Here is a 26,754-nt window from a genome sequence, read left to right as displayed (position 1 = left end):
GTGTGTTCTTTTTTTAGTTGGGTTTTATTTCCAAGTGTCTTTTTATAGAAGCATGGCAGTAGAAAGAGGAGAAAGTTGCTCTGTTGATTCAGTTTCATTACTATGTATGTTGGGAATTGAGTGGCCAAGGTGCTGCGAGAAGGCGCCTGGCGTTTTCCTCTGATCAGAAGATACAGAAAAATGGGATTCAGTCTGGCCCTGGAGCGTGGCCTTGAGTGAGTGACTGCAAGTTCTCACTAAGAATGCAGACTGGACAGGATTACTTCACTCTCCATCTGTGATGTCTTAAAGACTTGCTAATAAAAGTACACCAGATTTTATTAACAGGCTCTATAAAGTTACATAATAGTTACACTTGGTTAAACAATTTAAAGAGGTTTTTCAAGATTTTTTGGTGGGGGGGGGCGGTTTACATTGGGAGAGTTAAAAATGTTATGGAAACTATCATTTTAAGTTTTTGACTTTTCTGTGCTTTAGTAAAATTGCCTTGTCTACTTGGGGAAGGGAAGATTTAATTAGGCTGGAAATACTAGGAATTAGTTGCTCAGATCATTGCCAAGAATTGTTTTCAAGTTTAAACCCAGAACAGGTATCCAGGATATAATGGAGAGGGGCTGATTTAGTAGATGAATGGATAGACTCCAAGGGCAAACCAAGCCAGCCTTTGAGACTTGAAGGCAAAGATTCAAGCCAGGATAGGTTGTACAAACAATATAGGCAGCAAATCGAGGAGCGGTTTTTACCTGAGTGTAGTGTGAAGGGACTGTTGGTCCACCTGGTTTTACAGCCATGCTCACACTCAAGTGATAGGTAGCAGTCACTTCTGGCTTAGAAAATTAAAGACAGCTATAGAGTGTGTGTGTGTATCTGTGTGACCGAGGTGTGTCTGTGTTTCTCTGTGCCTTGGTTTCTCCTGACTCCTGGGTATTTCTGCTTTGTACTTTAGCACACTTTCATTCATTTTGTCTTACATGTGATTCATTTTATTGAGTAAAATAATTTCTAAGTCATTTATTTAAATATGATTTTGAATATTTTCTTACTGTTTAAAGCAGTGGTTCTCAAACTTTTGATTCCCAGGACCCCATTACATTCTTATAAATCTTTAAGGATCCAAAGAGCTTTTGTTTATCTGAGTTACATTCAAAGTTTTAAAGGAGAATTTAAAAACTATTTGTTAACTTGCAAAAATTGACTACAATAAACCCAATTACATGGTAAAACGATACATTTTTATTTTTAAAGTAACTATTTTCTAAAGCAAAAATTTGTGAGAAGAGTGGTGTTATTTTTTGCAAATATGGTTGCCCCTTGAACAACACAAGTGTTAGATACAGCACAGACTCTCCACTGGGTCAAAAATCCACAAAATCTCGCCTCCTCTGTATCCCTTCCTCCAGTTCTGCATCTGTGGGTTCAGCCAACCGTGGATCATGTAGCACTGTAGTACATATTTACTGAAAAAAAATCTGTGTACAAGTGGATCTAAGCAGTTCAAACCTGTACTGTTCAAAGGTATACTATATCTTTATTATCTGACTTAATAGAAAGGTAGCTGGATTTTCAAATCTGCTTCTGGATTCAGCTGCAATGTGCTGTTTTAGTTGAACTATATGAAAAAAACCCAGCCTCACACAGCTAGGTAGTTGGAAAAGGGAAGTTTTTTGTTTTTTGTTTTTTAATAGCCTTTTTAGTTAGTTGTGGATATTCTTTGATGCTCTACCAGTATCTACCAGTAGGACTTTCTTAAAGGTTAATTGCAACATGGAATTCGTATCAGTGAACTTTCCCCAGTTTGTTACATGTAAATATATGGCTCTCTGTTACACTTTTTAGCTCATGCATGATTTTTTTTGGTAATATGCATTGGTCACTTGGAAAATATTGGTTCACTGAGCCATGTATATCTTCCAAATTCATTACTCAGTATCCAAAAATCACTTCCATTAACGTCACCACCAACATCATCAGAAAAGTCATTATGTATTGAGGAGTGTTGAGCTCATTGTGGTAGATACAAGTTTTCCAAAATTCTGTTTTTTGCTCCAGTCTGATTTTATTATTGGCAACAAAATGGCTGCTTCCTTGAAAAGACAGACTCACTTATTTCATTTTTAAGAAAATATTTGCCCACGTACCCGTATCTGAATAGCCATGGTTTATCTTACTGTAATTTTTTTCAAGTAAAAATGATGTTCCATGAAAAAAAAATTGGTAAGTTTGACTCAGAGCTCTAGGAAACACCAGATGCTTTTTCTCAAGGTAGTCATCATTTTTCCTTATGCATTCAGAAGTGTTTTATGTGTCCTTCTGAGGATCCAGATTTAATAAAATGATAATTACTCCTTAATCCAGCTGTTACTGGCTAGATATGTGATAAGGCTGTAGAAGTTTTCCCCATCTTTGGTTTTGTACCATTAGTGCACATGTTCACACAGTAAAAAAGACACATGACATCTTAGTGTGGTTATGAAAATAGTTTTGACCTTAAAAACTTGCTGAAAGGGTCTTGGGAGACTCAGAGATCCATGAAACATACTTTGAGAACCCTCAGGGTTATAAGGAAACTAGGAAAGAAAAAAAGGAACAGGAATTTATTTTTATTTTCCTAGTAATTTTGCTTTCCCTCGAGTAGAATTTGGGTTCACCCAGGTCTCATTTTTAAAGCTTTAAGTAAGGTAGCTTTCTAAGTACAATACGTCATTTAAGCCATTTGCTGCTCGGGGCCTGAGGAGCCAATGTCTCTCTGCTCACTTACTGTCAGAATCAACAATGTATTGGTACCAAGACTGTCCCTAAACTCAAGGAGCAAATAGGAAGGATAGAAATGTGTACAAATGCACAATATTGCATGCGACAATAAAGGTTGGAACCCCAGACTGAAAATTCATGAGGAAGGAGGCTGACCGAAGGAGATGTCACCTGAGATGAGTAAATTACAGGAATTGCCAGGCAGAGGAGCTAGGGGTGAGGACAGAAGAGCCTCAGGAGGAAATGCGGTTTTTCTTCTAAAGCTTCATACAGGCAGAACGTAGAAATCTTTCTGAGTTATGAGAAGAGGACTCGTGTAGGGAGTGCGTGAGTTGTGTGTGTTGTGTGTATGCTGGAGTGGAGTTGAGGAGCCTGGCAGAGGGGAGGGGCCTTCTGCTTTGTCCCTTAATCCGCTGCTGTACTGTTTGCATATTTTACCATCAGCATAGATTTTTTTTTTTTAACTTTTTTAATACTAGTTAACTCTAAAAGTAAGTGAAGAAGTCATTTTAGGTGGGGTGGGATGAATTGGGAGATTAGAATTAATATATTTACACTATTGATATTATGTATATATAATATATAGATAACTGATAAGAACCTACTGTACAGCCCAGAGAACTCAATTCGGTGCTCTGTGGTGACCTAAAGAGGAAGGAAATCCAACAAAGAGGGGATAAATGTAAACATACAGTGGATTAACTTTGCTGAATAGTAGAAACTAACACAACATTGTAAAGCAACTATACTCCAATAAAAATTAATTTGAAAAAAGAAAAGTCATTTTAATCATCAAAAGCATCTTCAGTGCCCATCCTTACATAATATGAATGTATTATATAAGATTGGAATAATGCAGGAGACAAAGGCAGCAGCAGATTCTGCATATGCTAATTAAGTAGAATTTCCCAATGGCCCTGGTATGAAGTATAATTATAAAGTATGTTTATCATATATTTATAAAATTCTTCAAAGCATTTAAAATACTTATGAAGTATACTTTATCTCAATATACACATGTAATTATAATGTAGAATTTTATATTTAGTTTATATAGATATGTATATTTTTGTGTATATATAAATACAGGATGACCCTGCATCCTCATTTCCCAGGATATAGTCCCAATGTATACCTGTTTATCTGGCATAGTTATTAGTTGTATCCCCTTTTCTCTCTCAAGTGTCTTGTTGTTTTAGATGCTGAATTATACGTTCACGATATTTGTTGTGCTTATAAAATCTGTTTCCACTAGCACATGTTCATATGTTTATATAATCATAGATCTATTGGTACATGCATGTGGATATATACATACATGTATTTATGTGTTTAGAAGGTGTATGTTAAAAGCTTTACAGCTAAAAAACAAACTCAGGAAAATAGTAACATAAATCAGATGATCACAGTTATCTAATTACAGATTGATTTATTGTTTTAAAATACTGGCTCACCAAAAATTTTGTAACAATAACATTTTTCATGCTTATTTATTCCATCTCGGTGATACTACTGAAAATAATAGATATATTATACAAAACTTGCTTTTTAGTACATGTTTCAGAATATTACATATAAACTTAATCTCACCTGCTTTCCAGCTTCTATTTCTTTTTCTGAAGTGTGTTGTGGGCTTTCCATTAGCAAGAACTCCTAAGACTTCTGTTTTTACTTACTCTCAATGAAGAAAAATAGCAGAGGAGATCACTTTTTTTTTTTTAAGTCAAAGAATACTATTTTTGGTGGGAATGACTGCCTCCCCCCTGAACTCATTTAAGTCTGAATTCTAACTTTAGGGATATACTTAAAGTAAGGATGACTGTTCAAAACTCCGGGTCCAATGTGATTTTACTTCATGTTCTCGTCAGTGGCGCAAACCAAACTGGCCAACGGGGCCGGGCTGGGCTTGGTGCTGAGAGAAGCCGCTGGGCAGTGAGCGCCGGGAAAGGCAGCACGTGCCTGCAGCCGCCCGGTTGCCAGGCGGGCAGCAGCCCCACTGTTGTCCAGTCTTCCTGTTTCTCAAGAGAAGACATATTGATTTTTATGTTAAATCTTACTGTTCTTTGACATCAACTTTTTTTTTTCCAAAACCATGGTCCAAATGCTACCTGTATCAAACACCACTGGTAGGGACCAGCTGTGTTTGAGGGCCACAGTGGGTCCCCTCTGGTCTTCAGACTTCAAACTCAGTTGCACGTCGGACATGTAGAATATGACTTGAAATTGCATCTTTGACAACTGTCACTGCCTTTTCACCTTGTATTTATGGATTTGGATGCTTTGTTCCAAACTGTGACATGGGCTCCTTGATTACAAGCTTCTTGAGGGCATGAAACTCAGCTGTGCCTCGTTCTGACTGAACTTCGTGTTCTCAGCTTTGTCCACTTCAGCAGGCAGAGCTGAAGTCAGTGTCACCTCTCCCGGAAAGGGGGTTTGGTGAGGCACTCCTGCCTTCCCTCACCCCATCCCGGGGCCACTCCCCGCTACTCTTTGTCCCAGCACTCCTGATCCTGCACCTTCACTGAGAATCTTGGCTTTACAGCATTGTGTGAACCCGTCTTACCTTCCCTGCTATACTGCAGACCTTTGGGGGCAGAATTTTTGTTTCTGTTACAGTGCTGGATTTTAGTGTCAGCCCCCAGACCTGGTTATGGCTGATGGATAAAAACCACGTGAATATCCTCTGAGACAAGATTTTTCAGTGTTTACTTGTGTGCCTTTCAAATTTGTTATCACAGGGACAAATAGAATGTTCCTTATTCGCTAAATAAGGTACAAAAATATATATAGGTTCCAGGGTCTCACCTCAGCTATTCCAAACAAGAATCTCTGCGGGGGGACTCTGTAAATTCTGTACTATATTAAAGCTTCCCAGGTGATTCAGATACATAGCCAGGTTCGAGAACTTCTGTCCCACAGCATAAAGTAGGTATTCAGTAAATCTCTGTTCCAAGGAGAAATGAACTCTTGTCTTCCTATAGCACTCAGCCAATATTCAAGAAATAATGGTCAAGAGAATTAAATTCTGAATTCACATACTAACTCTCCCCATCTCACCTTTTTAGGTGGGGCTGAGGCCATCTACTCCTTCCCAGGCTCTCACACTGTCTGGGGTGGATGGATTAATTCTTACCTGGGCCAGAGGATGGCCTGACTAGCTGGTTTGCAACCAGCTGGCCTCCCTCTAATCCTGTCCATGTGCTGAAGCCTCAGTGATCCTGAGTGATTTAACTCAAATCTAATGATAACTTTTAATGATAACTAGTACTTGCAATATAAAACTTGCTGTGGGGAGTCCACTAGAGCCTGTTATGATCTGGTCTGACCTTTTCAAGCTTCCCAGGTGGTGCTAGTGGTAAAGAATCCACCTGCCAACGCCTGAGACACGGGGTTTGAGTCCTGGGTCGGGAAGATCCCCTGGAGGAGGAAATAGCAACCGACTCCAGTATTCTTGCCTGAAAAATCCAATGGACAGAGGAGGCTGGTGGTCCACAATCCATAGGGCCCAAAAGAGTCAGACATGACGGAGCGACTGAGCACACACGACCCTTCCAAACAGGAGAAGATATGAGAAGGGAGAGAAAGTAGATCCCCCAGGGGCCCAAAACAGAGACCTCACGGAAGACCAAAGAGGCACCTGCCAAGTAGGTAGGTCACTGATCTGTGTAAGCCAGTGAAGGATAGACTCTGGCAATCCATTCAGGGTGACCCTTTCTCTCTTTAGGGGTACAGAGGGGGCCATAAAGATTCCTTTTTATTTAATTTTATTTAAAGATATAATCCCCCACATCCCTGGAAAAGATTCATGGAAGGTTACAGGTAAAGGCAGGTGAAACAAGAGTAGAAGAGCTATCACTAAATAAAGTGAGACAGTGGTCACACCAGAAACCCAGGCTCACAACAGTGGCTACAACAGTCGACGGTAAACCTTAGCTCTCAGCTTCCTCGTTTCGAGAATTAAAAAAGAAACGTGGTGAGTGCATTGTTCTCATTATCTGGTTAATGAAAAATTTGTTAGTAGAAATGCACTTTTTCCAGTGGCTGAATGAGATAAAAGAAGTTATCAAATGGATTCTTGTATAAAGGACACTAAATAACATAATGGGCACAGCTCATAATTGCTTTACAAAAAGGTAGAAAGAGAGAGGCTTTAATGTGGCCATCTGGTCTTTCCAACTGAATGAATGCCATGAGCTAAACGTTTTATTCCGGTGCTAGGAAGACACGGCCACTGGGACTTAAAGAGCGGCAAGCTGTATGGGCTTTCTGGACATCACTTGATCAGAGAGAGAGAGACTTGATGAACAGCAGCCGGGTAGTATGTCTTTTAGACCAGAGCAGGTATTTTGGCCAGGGCACTGCAGTTTAAGTGCAGGAGTGATCTCTTAGCATATAGTGAAATTAGTTTGCTGAGTTGCTGTTAGCATTTTTTAAGTGAAAGATAATAGAACAGGACAGACAGCATCACACCTCTCAAGGGTAAGTTTTAGCTTCACTTTTGTCTCGAGTCCCTGTGCACCGTGTATTTTTTACTGTAGCTAACCATGAAAGCTGGTGCTTTGGACTGTCCCTCACTAGAACAGTAGTGGGTAGGCTCTGGCCAACCCAGGCTCATTATAGAACATAGAGAATAATATGACCTGAGTACAACAGGAGCGGGATCCTCAGACCAGAGCAAGAGCCACCGTGCCTTTAAATTGTGCTAATTTAAGAACCTGTGACTAGACAGTATTATAAACTCAGAAACATACTTCTCTGGTTTTGTGTTTTGTTTCCATTTTGGTTGCCTTTAGTACCTCACAGAGTTATTTTTGAACACCCCAGTCTACTATGGCTATGATAAAAGGGAAATCAGAGGAATGAGATGGGTCCCCATACAGGCCAGTAGTGCAGAGGGTGGGGGGCCCCTGGTGGTCAGACTCAGTCATGCAGACCAAGACTTTCCACTGAGAGACCTTTCAGAGCCACAGATGAGGAATGATTCCTCCAGTTCTTGCTTCTTCCCTGAGCAGCCAATACCTTTAGTTACAGATACTGCTTGCTTCAGCTTCCCCAGTGGCTCAGCAGTAAAGCCTCCACCTGCAATGCAGGAGACCCTGGGTGGGGAAGATTCTCTGGAGCAGAAAAGGGCAACCCACTCCAGTATTCTTGCATGGGAAATCCTATGGACAGAGGAACATGGCAGGCTACAGTCCTTGGGGTCACTAAGAGTCAGACATGACTGAGGGCATGCGCGCGTGCACGCACGCACACACACACACACACACACACACTGCTTAGTTAAGGAAAACTTAAATAATTTTCTTGCTTCATGAACTAAGGTGAAAGTGAAAGTCACTCAGTCGTGTCCAGTTCTTTGCGACCCCATGGACTATACAGCCTATGGAATTCTCCAGGCCAGAATACTGGAGTGGGTAGCCTTTTCCTTCTCCAGGGGATCTTCCCAACCCAGGAATCGAACCAAGGTCTCCTGCATTGCTGGCTATGTTTGGATCAAATCATTAGGGTGGATCATCAGAAATAGACAGCAGTCTTGTGATGGGACCATGACATTGCCTGATTCTAAGAATTGAACACAGCAGCCCTGAGTGATGATGAGACCCTTAACATTTATCAGGGAACCTTACCCTGCCCCCCCCCCAACACCAAATTTGGACATGTATATGTAGCCTACAACTTTGGAGAAAGTCAGAGAAAAAGTTCTGGGAGGATTTCCAACTATAACAACTGTGAGCAATGGTATGAGAAACAGGCTGGGGCAAGATAAAGATTAAGCTTCTAAGGTTGACTCCAAGTCTTTGGAGCAACAACGAAATGAGATTAAAAAGAAACAAAGACTACAAAACTCTGTATTTTCATACATAAAGTAAGATTTTCAAAGAAATCAAAAATAGCCTATACACCAAAGAGCTCCTCATGGAAGGACCTTTATCTCTGACCACTTCTCTCTTCTTCTTTTAGATGACAGTCATGTCCCTTTCCAGGGACCTCAAGGACAACTTACACAGCGACACAGTGCTCTCCATCTTAAACGAGCAGCGCATTCGGGGCATTTTGTGTGATGTCACTATCATTGTGGAAGACACCAAGTTTAAAGCCCACAGCAATGTCCTGGCTGCTTCAAGCCTTTATTTCAAAAACATCTTTTGGAGCCATACCATCTGTATTTCCAGCCACGTCCTGGAGCTGGACGATCTCAAAGCTGAAGTGTTTACAGAAATCCTCAATTATATCTACAGCTCCACAGTCGTCGTCAAGAGACAGGAAACTGTCACTGATCTCGCAGCTGCTGGGAAAAAGCTGGGAATATCCTTCTTGGAAGATCTTACTGATCGCAACTTCTCCAATTCCCCGGGTCCCTATGTATTCTGCATTACTGAGAAGGGAGTGGTTAAGGAAGAAAAAAATGAAAAAAGGCATGAAGAACCAGCCATCACTAATGGGCCAAGGATCACAAATGCATTTTCCATCATCGAAACAGAAAACAGTAATAACATGTTCTCCCCTCTGGACTTGAGAGCAAGTTTCAAAAAGGTCTCCGACTCCATGAGGAACACCAGCCTCTGCCTGGAGAGGACTGACGTCTGCCACGAGGTGGAGCCCGTGCGCACCCTCGCCGAGCACTCCTACGCCGTGTCTGCCGTGTCTTCCGTGGCTGAGGCTTACAGAAGTCAGCCTGCCCGGGAACAGGACAGCAGCTCACCTGCGAAAACAGGGAAGGAGAACTCTGAAGCTGTTGCAGCAAAACCGAAAACATGCCGAAAGCCAAAGACACTCTCCGTACCCCAGGAATCAGATTCCACTCCAGAAAATATACCACCCCCTCCAGCAAGCAACTTGGAGGTGCGTCAAGAAGAAAGTCCGCAGCCAGCTGCAGTTCTTTCCCTTTCAAAATCCCCCAGCCACAACGAAGGAGAGGTCCAATTTCCCAGGGCGGAGGGAAATAAATCCTCTGATGTCCCTGGGCCGCCAGCCGCCGAGGTGCCGCCTCTCGTTTACAACTGCAGCTGTTGTTCCAAATCTTTCGAGAGCAGCACTTTGCTCAGCGCCCACATGCAGCTTCACAAGCCGACCCAGGAGCCCTTGGTGTGCAAGCACTGCAACAAGCAGTTCAGCACCCTCAACAGGCTGGATCGGCATGAGCAGATCTGCATGAGGTCCAGCCACATGCCCGTTCCTGGAGGGAATCAGCGCTTCTTAGAAAACTATCCCACCATCGGGCAGAATGGAAGTTCATTCACAGGTCCAGAACCTTTATTAGCTGAGAATAGGATTGGTGACTTTTCCAGTCCCGGGAGTACGCTGCCAGAAACAGAACACATAGTTAAATTTGTTAATGGGCAAATGCTCTACAGCTGCGTGGTGTGCAAACGCAGTTATGTGACTTTATCCAGCCTCCGAAGACATGCAAATGTTCACTCCTGGAGGAGAACATATCCTTGCCATTACTGCAACAAAGTGTTTGCCTTGGCTGAGTACAGGACAAGACACGAGATTTGGCACACAGGGGAAAGGCGGTATCAGTGCATTTTCTGCCTGGAGACATTCATGACCTACTATATACTCAAAAACCACCAGAAGTCTTTCCATGCCATCGATCACAGACTTTCCATCAGTAAGAAAACAGCAAATGGAGGCTTGAAGCCTAGTGTCTATCCATATAAACTTTACAGGCTCCTGCCCATGAAATGCAAGAGGGCTCCTTACAAGAGCTACCGACATTCTTCCTATGAAAATGCTCGAGAAAACAGTCAGCTAAATGAGCCTGCACCTGGTCCCTATGTTATTCAGAATCCACACAGCTCTGAATTACCTACTCTGAATTTCCAGGACAGTGTAAACACCTTGACCAACAGTCCAGCCATCCCATTGGAAACACCAGCACGTCAGGACGTGCCCACTTCGGCCAGTATGCAAAACGCAGAAGGTACCAAATGGGGTGAGAGGGGAGAGTTAAAAGTGGATCTGGACAATAACTTTTATTCCACAGAGGTGTCGGTTTCTTCCACTGAAAACGCTGTCAGTTCGGACCCCCGAGCAGGGGATGTGCCAGTTTTGGCTGTGAGTAACGGCAGTGAGAACTCCACCTCTGTGATCAGCTACAGTGGCTCAGCCCCCTCGGTCATCGTGCACAGCAGCCAGTTTTCATCGGTGATAATGCACAGCAATGCCATTGCTGCCATGACCAGCCGCAACCCCAGAGGAGCTCCTTCAGACCAGACTGTCAGTCAGACCCCAAAAGAGGATGGCAAGCCCGCCGAGCCAGACAAAGTTGGGAGGGCCGTCAGCAGACCCAAGAGCATGAAGGAGAAAAAGAAAGCCGGCCCGTGTAGCAGGGGAGAAGTACCAGAGGAGTCCAAATTCACTGCTGATCCTGGAGGCTCACTGGGCAAAACTACAAATACCATTAAAGAAACGAGTAAAATTGAAACCTACATCGCAAAGCCCGCTCTCCCTGGAACCTCCACAAACAGCAACGTCGCACCCCTTTGTCAAATAACGGTGAAAATCGGAAATGAAGCCATTGTGAAGAGGCACATCCTCGGCTCTAAACTGTTCTATAAGAGAGGGCGGAGACCCAAGTATCAAACGCCGGAGGAGACGCTGCCCCAGGAGAGCGACCAGGAAGCCAACGGGGACAACCCTCTCGGGCTCTGCCAGTCCGAGTGCATGGAGATGAGCGAGATGTTTGACGATGCCAGTGACCAGGATTCCACGGACAAACCGTGGCGCCCGTACTACAACTACAAACCCAAGAAGAAATCCAGACAGTTGAGAAAAATGAGGAAGGCCAACTGGAGGAAGGAGCATGAAAACAGGAGCCCGAGCAGTAAGTGTAGATACCCGGCCGACCTGGACTGTGCAGTGGTGGGCAAGGCTCCGCAGGAGAAGGCCTTCGAGGAAGAGGAAAACAAAGAGATGCCTAAGCTGCAGTGTGAACTCTGCGACGACGGAGACAAAGCCTCAGGGGCCGGGAGCCAAGGGAGGCCCCACCGGCATCTCACGGCCCGGCCTTACGCATGTGAGCTCTGTGCCAAGCAGTTTCAGAGCCCCTCCACCCTCAAAATGCACATGCGGTGCCACACGGGAGAGAAGCCATACCAGTGCAAGACCTGCGGCCGGTGCTTCTCCGTGCACGGCAACCTCCAGAAGCATGAGCGCATCCACCTGGGCGTGAAGGAGTTCGTCTGTCAGTACTGCAACAAGGCCTTCACTTTGAACGAGACCCTCAAAATCCACGAAAGGATCCACACGGGAGAAAAACGATACCACTGTCAGTTCTGCTTTCAGAGTTTTTTGTATCTGTCCACGAAAAGGAATCACGAGCAGAGGCATATCAGGGAGCATAACGGGAAGGGCTATGCCTGCTTCCAGTGCCCCAAAATTTGCAAAACAGCTGCTGCTCTGGGAATGCACCAGAAGAAACACTTGTTCAAAAGCCCCAGTCAGCAGGAGAAAACGGAAGGTGACATGGGCCACGAAAACTCCAGTCCCCTGGAGAATCCACATTTCATTGATTCGGAAGGTACTGAGCAAAAGGATAATGTACAAACCGTTGTTGATAATGTCCTTTGAATGGAGATCCTTAGGGGAAAAAAAACCTTTGAGAATACAAGTTGGTGGGGGTTTTTTTGTTGTTTTTTTTTTTTTAGTTAGATGTTTCTTTTGTTTCTGTTTAGTTTTGTTCACTTAACAGCTATGAAGGAGTGAAATGTAACAAAGAAAATCTCATTTGTTCAAATTCCAGAAGAAGGATCCTAATATCCTCTCTGGGTTTTAGCATTAACCTCATGCGAAGTACACAAAAACAAAATAGCCGAATCTTCCAGTATCCCAAGTGTCTTGTGAAAGTTTATGAAGTTCTAAGTTGTGATATTTTTGCCAGTGGGAGAAAAAAAGAGTTTAATTTTAGTGTAATTTAAAACTTTCTGGTGAGTGCTCAGAGGAGCTGGCTGCTGAACTGTCTTTAGTAACTGGAGATATAAGGGTCAGATATCATGAAAATGTCACCTTCATAAATATGTTAAAAGGTAAATGAGCTATGACAGTCATTATTCTCATCCAGCTTCTGCACTATTAAAAATTGTTTAAATTAATGGGTACATATGAAATAATAGTATAGCTGAAAATACTTGTGAAATGAGTAACCCAAGTAGGACATTCATACGTTATCTAGAACTACTTTTCTGCAACACAAACCTTGTAAAATACAGATATAAAGCACTATAACTTTTAACTGTCCATGTCCCCTGTAGCGAATTATAATGATGAGCAATAGATCTGCAAATAATGAGAACTGATGTAAAAATCAGTAGGAAGCATTTTGAGTATGACTTCAGAGCATGTGTATGCTTTTAGATGGAATGCTGTTCTCTTGAAGTTATGGCTGAGCTGTTACTAGAACCGGTCTTCTCAAGTCCCAAAAAACATAGGTCATGCCTTATCCACGGGGGAGAACCTTCCCAGAAGTTACTTGTGATTACCTGTGCTGTGCTGTGTATTACTTTCTAGTGGCCTCACTTCAGAAAATGAAAAAAGGTCAAATTCTTCTGAAACTCCCTGAAGTCTTCCATCCATCACAAGGCCATGGACGTGGAGGTCTTTCCAGATAGATTTAACTATTCTCAAGGGTTCAAGTAAAACCTAGCATCTCCTGTATCACTGAAGGAGTGTCTTGGAAATTAAGTGCAAGGCACACGTGTGGTGGTGAATTCCCAGGCACTTGAAAGCGACAGAAAGCCTAATCCCTACAATTGTCAGCCTTCTTGGAAATCATGCAGCCCACAAGCATATACTATTTAAAAAATAAATAAAGGACAACAGAAACACACACACCCCTGCCCCACCCAATAATGACTTGAGTGGGTAGGAAGTGATGACCTTCCTTGCCTCAAATGGAGCTTTGTCTTTGGAGGGTGGGGAGATAGAATGTGAAGTGACGAGGTTCCATGACTTACATGCTTCAAAAATATATAGAATATATTCACAAGTCAGATGCCTTGTCTTCATGTTTGCAGACAACTGAGACCCTGGTTCAATTCCTGGGTCAGGAAGATTTGCTGGAGAAGGGATAGGCTACCCACTCCAGTATTCTTGGGCTTCCCTTGTAGCTCAGCTGGTAAAGAATCCACCTGCAATGCAGGAGACTTGGGTTCAGTCCCTGGGTTGGGAAGATCCCCTGGAGAAGGGAAAGGCTCCCCACTCCAGTGTTCTGGCCTGGAGAGTTCCATGGGCTGTATAGTCCATGGGGTTGCAGAGTCGGACACGACTGAGCCACTTTCAGCCCCCTTGCTAAAAACCCATTTCTGTGTTTAATGTTCTTATTCTTTGACCCACACCATCAACACTGCCCTCAAAGTCTAACCCCCCTATAGAATATTCCGTCACGTGGACTAGGTTCCTGGGAAGCTGGAAATCACGATTCTTTAACTTTTTAAACTGCCAGAATAGGAGGGAGAGAGAAAACATTCTTACCCATTTGATACCAGAACACCAGTATGAGCAGAATCTGGAACCCAGTTCAAGGATGACTTGCAGCCATTCGTGTTCACAGGATTTGACAGCTGGAAACCCAAGGTTACTAGATTACCATTGTGAAGAAATGGCTTGAAGGACTCCGGGTTCTCTCTTCAAGTGTTGTGATGTCTCCACAAAGAAGACTTCATATGGATTGGGGTGGACCAGAAAGCATCTCAACACCCAGAAAAGGACATAATCAAAGCTGATCTTTTTATACTGTAGTACTTTGTTGTTAAATAACCCCAATATTGTATTTGCATTTATCTTTTGTTCATCTACTTTCACTTACAAACAGTATTATGTAATAGAGGAAAATGGAAAAATGCAGATGAGTTCAACTTTATTTTATACATTGTATATATGTACACTTGAACCATTCATTTGGGTTTTGTTAAAGAGATAGTCACAAAGGGCTTATGCAAATCATTTTGAATTGATAATTAGAAAACTGAATAAGCAATCCTGTGATCTACCAATTTGTTTTATTTCAGTCAGGATTATGAATCAAGAATTACTGTGTATTTCAGTCATTTTGATTTGAAGTAACTCTAAATATAAAATGATTACATGTAACGATGTCTCCCAGCCCTTCCATGTGGATATTTTTTAAGTGGACTTGTATGCTAATAATTCTAGACCAAAGTAAATATGGCAGAATATTTATACATGAAAAAATAATTTTGCAAATATTTTCTATAATTGTATTATTCGTTTAAAATGTTGATAGCTTGTGTTAGTTTCAGGGAGGGGTGTATATTTTGATAAAAAATACTTGACTTTGTAATTCTGTATATTCTATACAATTTATAGCAGAGCCGTTTTAAGACAGCCTTGTCACACTTTTTGTTAATTGTGAAAATTTTATTCGAAGTGATGTTTATGCATTGAGTACATAACGACCAACTAGAGTTAAAGTAAGTGTGAACAGTGAAACATACTGTATGCTGTACAAGATATATTGTAATTTGCTGTTTTAGCATCTGTATTTTGGTTAGAAGATATTATTAAATGCAGATGTTAAGGGTTGGAAAAGTCTAATTTTATTTTTAGAACTAATGGATATAAATTTGTTTTTGCTTGATTAAAATAGCTCATTCTTATGTTGTCTCTTTTTAAACATTTTAGTGTTAATTCTTTTGTGTAGCCAAGCAGCAATTTCATTTGTATGAGTCACAGCGTTGTTTCACATATGATTCATTCAGTATATTTCTGTTTCCTCACTTGTTTACATTCCATGGTACCTGCTTACATGCTTAGGACTCAAATGGAATATGACATTAAAAAAAAGCAGAATAAAAGAGACTGAAATCTTGTTATCATTTAGTGCTTTGGATAGGCCTGCTATTATGGTAAACCTGAGTGTTGGAAGTATTCTGCTCCAGTCATCCACAGAAAACAGGTTTCACGTATTAACTCCCAGGTATTTGGCAGCATTCTTGCCACGGTCTATCTCATTCAGTCCTTTCCCAACGACCCTGGGCAATAGACTTCTTTATCTGCATTTTATAAGTGACTTTGAGAAGATCCCACAGCCAGCCAGCCAGGATCCCAACCCTTGGCCGCCTGACTCCAAAGCCCAGGCTTTTGTTCCTTCTCTGCATCTTAGAGGGAAATGCTCAATGTAAACTGAGCAGGGAGAGGAAGAGACCTGACCAAGTCGTGCAGCTTGTGGTGGTAGCTGTCACATTCTCAGCTGTAAGGAGGCCGTAGTAGGGTCGGCTCCCCCGACTCTACTCTGGTTTTCTTACTGAGGCCTCAATACTTGGGGCGTTTGGTCAACTCTTGTATGTGAGGATATTGCTCTATGAAGTCAGTTGGTAAAAGTTTGTAAACTTTTTTTAATGTGGAGTGAAATTATGATTTAATGCTGTTGTAAACTAGCCATTTTTCACATAAAAAAATCTGTCCTGTCATCGCAGATCATACTCCTGACCTTAGCTGCTGTTGCTGCTGCTGCTAAGTCGCTTCAGTCGTGTCCGACTCTGTGCGACCCCATAGATGGCAACCCACCAGACTCCCCCGTCCCTGGGATTCTCCAGGGAAGAACACTGGAGTGGGTTGCCATTTCCTTCTCCGATGCATGCAAGTGAAAAAGGAAAGTGAAGTGGCTCAGTCGTGTCCGACTCCTAGAGACCCTACGGACTGCAGCCTACCAGGCTCCTCTGTCCATGGGATTTTCCAGGCAGGAGTACTGGAGCGGGTTGCCATTGCCTTCTCCGTCAACCTTAGCTACTTATCTGCAAATACAGGCAATTAGTCACAATGGGTAATGTGACAGGAGAGCCAGAGGCTCAGGCAATATAACCCATCAGCAGCACAGGGAAAACAGCTCAAGTGTCCAGCCCTGATTGCTGGTCCACAGCATCAGTTTTGTATTTGAAGGGCAACCCAAACCAAATTCTCCAAAAATTCTATAACTACTGTCTGCTAAAAGGAACTTAATTTTATCTATCAAAACAGAATAATTATTATTGAAAGCATTTGTAACCGTTGAGAAACTAGATTAAAACCATAAAAACAAATCACACAAAGCAGTCCTGTTTGTACATATCCTTTTTAAGATTTTTCTTGATGTGTACCATTTTTTAAAAATCCTTATCGAATTTTTTACAGTATTGCTTCTGTTTTATGTTTTGGGTAGTTTTTTTTGTTTGTTTGTTTTTGCATTGAGGCATGTGAGATCTTAGCTCCCCGACCAGGGATCGAACTCACATGCCCTGCTTTGCAAGGTGAAGTCTTACCACTGGACTGCTAAGGAAGCCCCTGTACATATCCTTTTAATGACTTCAGGGCTTTTCATCCTTATTGCTCACTTTCCTCTTTCTTACCTCCGATTGATTGATTTTACTCCACTCCCTGTTTCCATCTATTCCTCTTTGTGGGGACAATAGTTCTTCCCATTTCAAGCTCTTTTATCTGAAAACTCCTCAACTCACACCCGCATTGTGGCCTCTGTTAATCTAACCCCTCTTAGCCCCTCCTTTTCTTCTTCCCTCCCCAGTTTGCAGCCTTTGACCCTGAATATTCAAGCAAGTGAGCAGGCGAGTTGAGTTGGTGTGCAGTTTTTAAAACTAAATACTCCAAATTTAGATTTGGAAAAACTGTTTATAGCAGAAATGGGATTACGTTTTTATTATTTCCTTTATGACGTCTGAGATACCAACTAATTCTATTTAGTATGTTTTACTGAGAAGAGCATCTTTTTCAATAATTTTTAAGGTTATGACTTTTTGTGTCATTATATGTTCAGTCATGTCCAACTGTGGCCCCATGAACTGTAGCCCACCAGGCTCCTCTGTCCATGGAATTTTCCAGGCAAGAATACTAGTGTGAATCGCCATTCCCTTCTCCAGGGTATCTTCCCAAGCCAGGGATCAAACCTACATCTCCAGCATTGGCAAGATTCTTTACCACTAGCACCACCTGGGAATCATAGGAGTATTTTATTCCAGTTACAAGACACTTTGTTATATTTAAAAGCTGTAAAGAAGAATTTTATGAAGAATTTTATTTCATTTATTCAAAATATGTTTAATTTTCAGTATCCGGGATTTTGTCAAGGTTACGGCTACAGAGATAAAAGGGGTAACTTGTGACTTCAAGGAATCTGAGTCCAGGGAAGGAGGCAATAGATGATTACAAAATAAGCCCTGAGCTCCTAGGGACTCAGAACCAAAGCAGGGAGCGTTGGCACTGAGCTGGGGCTTACAGAGCTTGGGCTTCCTAGTGTGAGCAGGTCCAAGTAGAATTGATTAAAAAGAGCTAGGAGTGAATGTATTTTGCCCCAAAAGCCTGGGTGGTGACTCATCACCTTTGTGGTGGTGAGTCAAGAGAGGTGTGCTAAGGGCACATCACTAGGGCCTCATGGGTCTGGCCAAAGAGTGGTTTGTTTTCTTTTTTTCTGTCTGAAAGCAGAAGGGCCATAGTGGGGGTTGGAGGAGCCCATGAGGGTCTGAGTGCTAGGAGATGAAGTCAGAGAGATGAATCACAGGTCCAAGCAAGATGAGAAGCCATTGCAGGGCTTAAACAGAGAGGAAACCATCTGATGTGTTTAAAGGCTCACCCTCCCGAAGTTCAGTGAACAGACCACAGGACGGGTTGGGGTGGGGAAATCAGATGAGAGGCTGAGACAGCACACAGGAGAGATGACAGTAGCCTGGACAAAAATGGGAGCAATGAAAATGGACTAGGTCACATTCTGGATAGACTGTTTTTAATCTTGAATTTAAAAAATTTCAAACATGCAGAAGTAGAATACTATGGTGGACTCCAGTGTATCTACCCATCATCCAACTCCAACAATCCACCATTCGTAGCCAATTTTGTTCTACCTATACCCTCACCTGCTTCCCCTCTGTACTGTATTGTTTTGAAGCATATCCCAGACATCATACTATTTTGTCGAAATATTTCAGAATATATCTTTTTTTAAAAAAAATAAGCATTTCTAATATAACCATACTATTATCACACCTTCAAAAATAATATTCCTTAATATTATCAAATTCATTCATTAAAATTTCTGAATATTCTTATAATTGTCATAATCGTCTTTACAATTTGAATCAGCATCCAAATAAGGTCCCACACTACAACTGGTTGATATAGCTAAGTATCTTTTAATCTTTGGTTCCCCCATCGCTTTTTCCCCCTTTGTAATTTATTTATTTTTAATATTTATTTGGCTGCACTGGGTCTTAGTTGTGGTACTTGGGCTTAGTTGCTCTGCAGTATGTGGGATCCTAGTTCCCCAACCAGGGATCAAACCTGAGTTGCCTGCATTGCAAGGTGAATTCTTAACCACTGAACCATCAGGAAAGTCCCTGAAATTTATTTTTGAGGAAATTAGATCCTAAAGAGTTTCTCAGTACCTGTGAAGCAGCAAGACAACTTCCTAGGGAGGTTTGTATGGTCCAGCTGAGCTTAGGGATGTACTGAAGATAGGATTTGCAGGTGATTTAAGTCCTGAAAATGGACTTAAATCCATTTAAGTGGATGAGGAAAACAGAACAGTCAAGAATGACTCTGAGCTTTGGGCCTGAGCAATTGGAAGGATGGAGTTGCCAATAGACAACTAGATACACAGATCAGAAGTTTGTAACAGAGGACAGTCTTCAGGTATGTATCTGCAAGTTATGTTTCATTCACTCAAAACATATTTGAGCCAAGTAATGAGAATCCGAGAGTGGGTGAAACCACTGGTCCCTGGAATTTGTGATCTAGTGAAAAACATAATACGCTAAATAATTACAACTATGGTAAGTGCTATAAAGAATAGATACATATTGTTATGGGGATATTTGATGGGGGGACCTAACCAAGTCTGGGAGTTCAAGAGAAGACATCCTTGAGGAAGTAATTTCTGAGCTGAAGTCTAAGGGATGAATGAGAGTTGAAATGGGAGAGAGTTTCCAGGTGGAATACAATACAAAAGTCTGCCTCTAGAACGAACAGGGTGCCCTGGAACCAGTGGTGGCCAGAAGACAAGAGAGATGGATCTGAGATGAGACTGGAGGACCACAGCCAGTCCACATGGCCCTCCCAGATCACACTAAGGACTTTGATCTTACACTCAGATCAGCGGGAAACCACTGATCTGTTTCCAGCAGATTGGGACAAAAGGAGGTATTGTCATCAGTTTTGTGTTGTTAAAAAGTCACTGTCACTGAAATGTAGAGCACAAACTGGAGGAGGGTAGGAAGCAGGAATAGAGCAGTTAGGAAGCTATTGCCATGGTCCAAGCTGGAGATGATGGCATGGGTTACATATAGACAGTAAAGATAGAAAAGGGGAGGATTTGAGAGCTATTGAGGGACTTCCCTGGTGGCTCAGGTGGTAAAGAATCTGCCTGCAATGCAGAAACCCAGGTTTGATCTCTGGGTTGGGAAGATCCCGAGGAGAAGGGAGTGGCTACCCACTCCAGTGTTCTTGCCTGGGAAATCCCATGGCCTGAGGAGCCTGGCAGGCTACAGTGCATAGGGTCGCAAAGAACTGGACACAACTGAGCAACTAACACTTGCATTTAGGTGACAGAATCAGCAGGGCTTGTTGGACTGGTCTGGGAAGGAGGGCTAAGAAGGGGTAAGGCTAACCTTTTGAATTCATAATTGTAGAAACTATGGGAATATAAGATGTCCTCTATAAAGCTTCTATAGGAAAAGACAGAATCTCAGAAAACACCAATATGTGAAAGATGAGTTAAGTAAGAGCCTATTATAAGAGGCTGAGGCAAAGATGGTGTCAGAGAAGTCAGAGGAAAACTGAGGGAGTGGCAGCTAGGAAGCCAGAGATGAAGAACCTCTAAGAAAGGAAAGCATGGTCAGTTGTGTCGAATGAATATAAAGCCAAGTAAGGAAAGTCTAGGAAGTGCCCTTTCACCCTCAGCAACAGGAAGGTGACTGGCAGGGATGTCCTGGTAAATGGTAACCCTGGCTCTTTAATGGGGAAAGTGAAACTGAAGTCGCTCAGTCGTATCCGACTCTTCTCGACCCCATGGACTGTAGCTTACCAGGCTTCTCCGTCTATGGGATTTTCCGGGCAAGAATACTGGAGTGGGTTGCCATTTCCTTCTCCAAGAGATCTTCCCAACCCAGGGATTGAACCCGGGTCTCCCTCGTTGTAGGCAGATGCTTTACCGTCTGAGCCACCAGGGAAGTCCTAGATTTATAATATGTGTCAATTTCTGTGGTGTAAATACGCCCACAGTGGATGATTTTAAGCCACCAATACGATGTCATTGGTGGCAGATATGAGCCTGCTCTAGGGTCTCAACTTGTAATCTTGACATGAGTGGCTCCAGTGTGGTGGTGCAGGCAGGAATGAGGGGTGGATGCAAGAATGGGGGTGCAGACAGTGAGTGAGGCTCTTCTGTCAAGATGCTTAGCTCTGAAGGGGAGAAGAAAAACAGGCAAAGGCAACTAAGATCTGAAGATTGAGATTCCACCTGAGTCGAACAGGATGAGGAGGCAAGGGAGTTGAAGAGACTGGCAAGAGACTGGTTATAGCCAAGAAGCATGCTGGTGGGTGTTATTTAATTGATAAGTTGTGTTTGACTCTTTTGGGATCCCATGGATGATAGCATGCCATGGGATTTCCCAGGCAAGAATACCGGAATGGCAAGAATGACATTTCCTTCTCCAGGGCATCTTCCCAACCCAGGGATCAAACCAGCAACTCCTGCATTGGCAGGTGGATTCTTTAACACTAAGCCACCAGGGAAGCCTAACAACTGTGGAGCTGGGGTTTAATTGAAAGAAATACAGACCTCAGTGTCTGATAAACACAAATGGAGGGTCAGACATGGGGTGTCTCAGTAAAGGTTAAAGAATCTATGTTCTACTTAGCGAATGCTTAGACTTGTAAGTTTCCAGGTTTTAATATTTTTCTAGGTGTTTTCTCTGTTTTCTTCACTGCTGTGTCTCCAGTGCTTCGGACATGGTCTAAGAGAGTAGATCTTTTTTTTTAAGAATTTTTTGATGTTATTTTAAGTCTTTATTGAATGTGTTACAACACTGTTTCTGTTTTATGTTTTGGTTTTATGACTGTGAGGCATGTGAGATCTTAGCTCCTCAACAGGGATTGAAACTTCACCTCTCTGCAATGAAAGGTAAAGTCTTAACCACTGGACTACCACAAAGAAGTCCCAAGAGTAGATCTTAAACGTTCTCATCATGAGAAAAAAAAATTAACTATGTATGGTGATGAATGGTAACTAGATTTATTGTGATGATCATTTTGCTGTATGCACTGCTGGGCGCAGGACAGGCCATCCCCAAATAAGCCACAATGGCATGTTGATTATTTTGAATTAAAGTTACTTAAGAAACAGCCAAAGCAAGTGGGACATGCTGACCCTCCTCTCTGTCTCCCTGGAAGCAGGAAATAAAGCTCTCAAATGAGAAGGGCACCCCCTGTGTCTGGAGGTAAAAGGACAACCTTATTGCCGGAGACAGGGAACTCCATCCTTGAAGCCTGTGTGTAAGCAAACCTTGTCACTTCTTAAATTCCCTTCTCCAAGCTCGAACTCCATTTAGATTCTTCACTGAGAACACAAAGCCCAAGTTTCTTTGTCCTGTATGTAAAAAGTATAAAAGCTGTCCATTTTGGCCACTTCTTCGGTCCTATTTCTATGAGGCCTCCACACACATGAATTGAAATTTGTTCCTTTTTCTCCTATTAATCTTTCTTGCTGCTGCTGCTGCTGCTGTCGCTTCAGTTGTGTCCGACTCAGTCGTGTCCCATAGACAGCAGCCCACCAGGCTCCCCCATCCCTGGGATTCTCCAGGCAAGAACACTGGAGTGGGTTGCCATTTCCTTCTCCAATGCATGAAAGTGAAAAGGGAAAGTGAAGTCGCTCAGTTGTGTCCAACCCTTCACGACCCCATGGACTGCAGCCTACCAGGCTCCTCCGTCCATGGGATTTTCCAGGCAAGAGTACTAGAGTGGGGTGCCATCGCCTTCTCCGATTAATCTTTCTTAGGTCAATTTTATTATCAGTCCTGCCACCAGAACTCAAGAGAGGCAGGGGGGTGAAATTCCCCCTTCCTAATAGTATAAATGTCGAATCGTTATGTTGTACACCTGAAATTAGTACAGTGTTGTACCTCAGTTTAAAATAGAAGGTGACAGTGTTAGTCACTCAGTCATGTCTGACTCTTTGTGACACCATGGACTGTAGCCCGTCAGGCTCCTCTGTCCATGGAATTCTCCAGGCAAGAATACTGGAGTGGGTTGCCATTTCCTCCTCCAGGGGATTTTCCCGACCCAGGGATCGAACCCGGGTCTCCTGCATTGCATGCAGATTGTTTACCATCTGAGCCACCAGGGAAGCCCTAAATTAAGGAAGCCGAGGGAACTACTAGCTGAAGATGATAAAATAAGTTAATTTTTCAAAAGAACAGGGTTTATAGCAAATAGCAATGTTTAATAAATATTTGTTGCACAACAGCAAAAAATCTATGTTCTTCAAAACTCTTTCACAACCATTTTCATATCTGCCCTCTTATCAGTCCGATTGTGGTAGCTATGACCACTGTCTTCATTTAAAAGCTGTGGCCGTGGAGGCATAGGGAAAGCCAGCGACTTGTTCAGGCTCAGGATCATGGGACAAACACTGAGCCTTTGGGCTTTTATGATACTGTTTACACCATCAACAGACTTTACACTGACTAAGGTATTTTTTGGAAGACCAAGGACTGGAATGGTAACTATTGTGCTTTCCTCAAAAAGGGTGTTTATTAGCATGAAACTATAATACATTTCTTCAGGGGCCTATGTCATTCACTTTTTCATTCAGTATGTTCTCATATGGCAATTAGTGTTGCCAGGCACTATTCTGAGCCTCTAACAAATATTAACTCATCTAATCCTAATATCCATCCTGTGAGGGAGACATAATTGTTATTATCTCCGTTAATGTTCAGTGTAGTCACTTTGCTGCACAGTGCCACCAAACTTAGTGGCTTAAAACAACCATTTATTATAGCCAATGGAAACAACCCAAATGCCCATCAACAGAGGAACAAATAAAGACCATGTGGAACATATATAAGGGCATAGTACTCAGCCATAAAAAAGAATGAAATATGGCCATTTGCAGCACCATGGATGGACCTAGAGATTATCATACTAAGTGAAGTAGTTCAGACAGAGAAAGACAAATATTATATGATATCACTTACATGTGGACTCTAAAAAAAATAAATAAAACTATATACAAAATAGAAACAGATTCGCATAGAAAACAAACCTGTGGTTACCAAAGGGGAAAGGAAGGGATAAATTAGGAGTACGGGGTTAAGAGATCCAAACGACTATACGCAAGGGGTTTCCAAGGTGGCACTAGTGGTCAAGAGCCTGCCTGCCGATGCAGGAGACATGAGACGCAGGTTTGATCTCTACGTCAGGAAGATCTCCTCAAGGAGGGCATGGCAACCCACTCCAGTATTCTTGCCTGGAGAATCGCATGGAGAGAGGAGCCTGGAGGGCTACAGTCCATAAGGTCACAGAGTCAGACATGACTGAAGTGACTTAGCACGCACGCACACACTATATATAAAATAGATAAGCAACAAGGATTTATTATATAACACAGGGAATAATATTCAGTATCTTGCAAAAACCTATAGTGGAAAATAATCCGAAGAAATATAACTGAATCACTTTGCTGTATACCTGAAACTAACACAATATTGTAAATCAGCTATACTTCAATTTAAAAAACAACCACTTATTAATATTTAACATGTTCTGTAGTTTGGGGTCAGCTGAACAGGCCTCCCATGCAGTTGTAATCAGATGGTGGTAGGGTGGAATCAGCTAAGGGCTTGACCTCACTGGGCATCAAAGGAGTCACAGCCCAGCCCAGATCCAATAGGGTGAAGGACTGGACCCCACGTCTCGATAGCGGAGTGGCAGTCACGTACAGGGAGGGAAGGAATTGCTGGCAGGTGTCTTTAGAGACAAGCTACTGTAAGGGATCATTCCCAGAGAGAAAACCAAGGCACAGAGAAGTTAGATCACTTACTCAAGCTCTTACAGCTTCCCAACTGTGGAGAAACAGAGTTAATCCCAGGCAGCTGAATTCCAGAGCCTGCTAGAAGAGGCAAAAGGGGCCCAAGAGCACAGCACAACCTCTCACAAAAAAAGCTGTGGTGGTCAAGAGCACAGAGTTATCCGTGGTAGAACCAGAGAGTTCCTGGGGTTCTCTCTCAGGAATTTGGGAGAAAAGAAATTCTAAAAATACTATGAATGGAAAGAAATGAGGAGAGTAAAAATTGGGTCAAATTTCAAGGCTCTTTTTATGTTGAGGGTGAAAATATGGTCTTGTGTGGCCCAAGGCAAATGAAAGATTTCATACTTCTGCTTGTCTCCCTCCAATCAGGAAATGGAAATGTGTGTGTGTGTGTGTGTGTGTGTGTGTGTCTGTAGGTGTTATTTTTTCCTATAAGTAGTTGAAATCTAAAAATGTTACATATCAACTCAAAAGAATCTGACATAAAGGGAGCCTACAGCTGGGACCAGAGAGTTAGAAGTGAGGTTTAGAGCAGCCAATGCAGGAGACACGAGAGACCCAGGTTCAATCCTGGGTCAGGAAGATACCCTGGAGGAGGAAATTGGTAACCCACTCCAGTATTCTTGCCTGGGAAGTCCCATGGACAGAGGAACCTGGTGGGCTACAGTCCATGGGGTCCCAAAGAGTTAGACACAACCGAGCATACACACCCAGCAGAGCAGCCTCAGGAAGGTTTCCCAAGCCCCTTCAGCGCCCCCTGCTGTACAATGTCACAGCCCTGAAAATCTGCATCATCGCTTACTTTAGGTAGATCCTGGCCCCTCCATGGAAGGACAAGAAAGTGACATCCCTACTTCAAAAAGCTTACTCATTTCACTGGAGCAATGGGATGTTGCCAGAGAGAAGCTGATTCGTTCCCAAGTAGCCCTTCTCCCCAACTCTGACAACCTGAAAGAATGTATTGTTTAAATCCATCCTATTAATTTTTAGCTTCTCAGTTTTAATCAGATGGAGAAGGAAATGGCAACCCACTCCAATATTCTTGCCTGGAGAATCCCATGGATGGAGAAGCCTGGCAGAAGCCTGGCAGGCTACAGTCCATGGGGTTGCAAAGAGTCGGACACAACTGAAGCGACTTCACTTTCAGTTTTACTTGGTCATAAGGCTAAGTCTGAGACTTCCCTGGCGATCCAGTGGTTAAACCTCCATGATTCCAATGCAGGGTTCAATCCCTGGTTGGGGAACTAAGATCCCACACACTGCGCAGCACAGCCAAAAATTAAAAAAAAAAAAAAAAGGCCTGGTCGTACATTGACTGTGACATGCCCAGTTCCTGTATACATGCGGTGAGTGGGAAAAGCAGTGGGCCATTCTTAGGCGTTTTCTGATATTTTTCCTCCCAAAGACCAAAGGCGAAAATTCCGGGTCACAGTTTCTGTCATCTCTCATCACAGTGGGAACCAGCACAGCTCCTCCTCTGCTATTGCTCAGGCTGATATGACAATATTCCAGGCACTGGAAAGCGCTCACCACCCACTCAGCATTGTTCTTATACCAGGCAAGAGGCCCCCTCCCCTTAGGGCAAAGAGTCTGAAGGGCCAGCAGAGATGGGCCAGCCCAGAGTCTGAGCCATCCCGCACACCACACTCTGAACACGCAGGACCTAAGATTCCCTGTCCCCTTCCAGGATCTGCTCAGGCCTGTTCTCTGCCAGTGTCACCCACCCCAGACCCCAGGGACCAGTAAGGGGCAGCTGTTTGCAGGGCATGTGGACAGAGTTGGGATGTAGTTTTAGGGTCCACGTGAGGTCCCCAGCCTTGAGGTAAGGAGCAGAATTGAGGGTAGGAAGCAATGGGAGGAAGACCAGGGCCCAGTCCTTCTTGTGCTGTCTTGTTCCAGCCTGAAACAATAAAGAAACAGGAACTGCAAATTCAAACTCGACCTTTCAGGTTGTTGGGAGAGTGTGTTTG

The 26,754-nt window shown here is 42.9% G+C and overlaps 1 protein-coding gene across 18 annotated transcripts in view; it reads left to right on the top strand.

The window, feature by feature from the left end:
- Window positions 1-26,754, top strand: part of ZBTB38 (zinc finger and BTB domain containing 38) — a 131,202-nt gene that overhangs the window by 90,227 nt on the left and 14,221 nt on the right. For 16 of the 18 annotated variants that reach the window (XM_019961626.2, XM_019961609.2, XM_019961617.2 and 13 more), the window contains one exon: window positions 8,713-15,573. The exons of 1 other annotated variant lie outside the window; for it this stretch is intronic. In XM_019961626.2, coding sequence (XP_019817185.2) covers window positions 8,713-12,327 — 3,615 coding nt within the window. In that variant the 3' untranslated portion in view covers window positions 12,328-15,573. Of the gene's footprint in view, window positions 1-32; window positions 6,400-8,712; window positions 15,574-26,754 lie in introns of those variants that run through there. One more of the 18 variants, XM_070793975.1, reaches the window with a different exon arrangement.

This window comes from Bos indicus, chromosome 1, assembly GCF_029378745.1.
Source record: "Bos indicus isolate NIAB-ARS_2022 breed Sahiwal x Tharparkar chromosome 1, NIAB-ARS_B.indTharparkar_mat_pri_1.0, whole genome shotgun sequence".
Taxonomy (NCBI): domain Eukaryota; kingdom Metazoa; phylum Chordata; class Mammalia; order Artiodactyla; family Bovidae; genus Bos; species Bos indicus.
The sequence above is the reverse complement of the archived record's forward strand: the minus strand, read 5'-3'. Positions and strand labels throughout refer to the sequence as shown.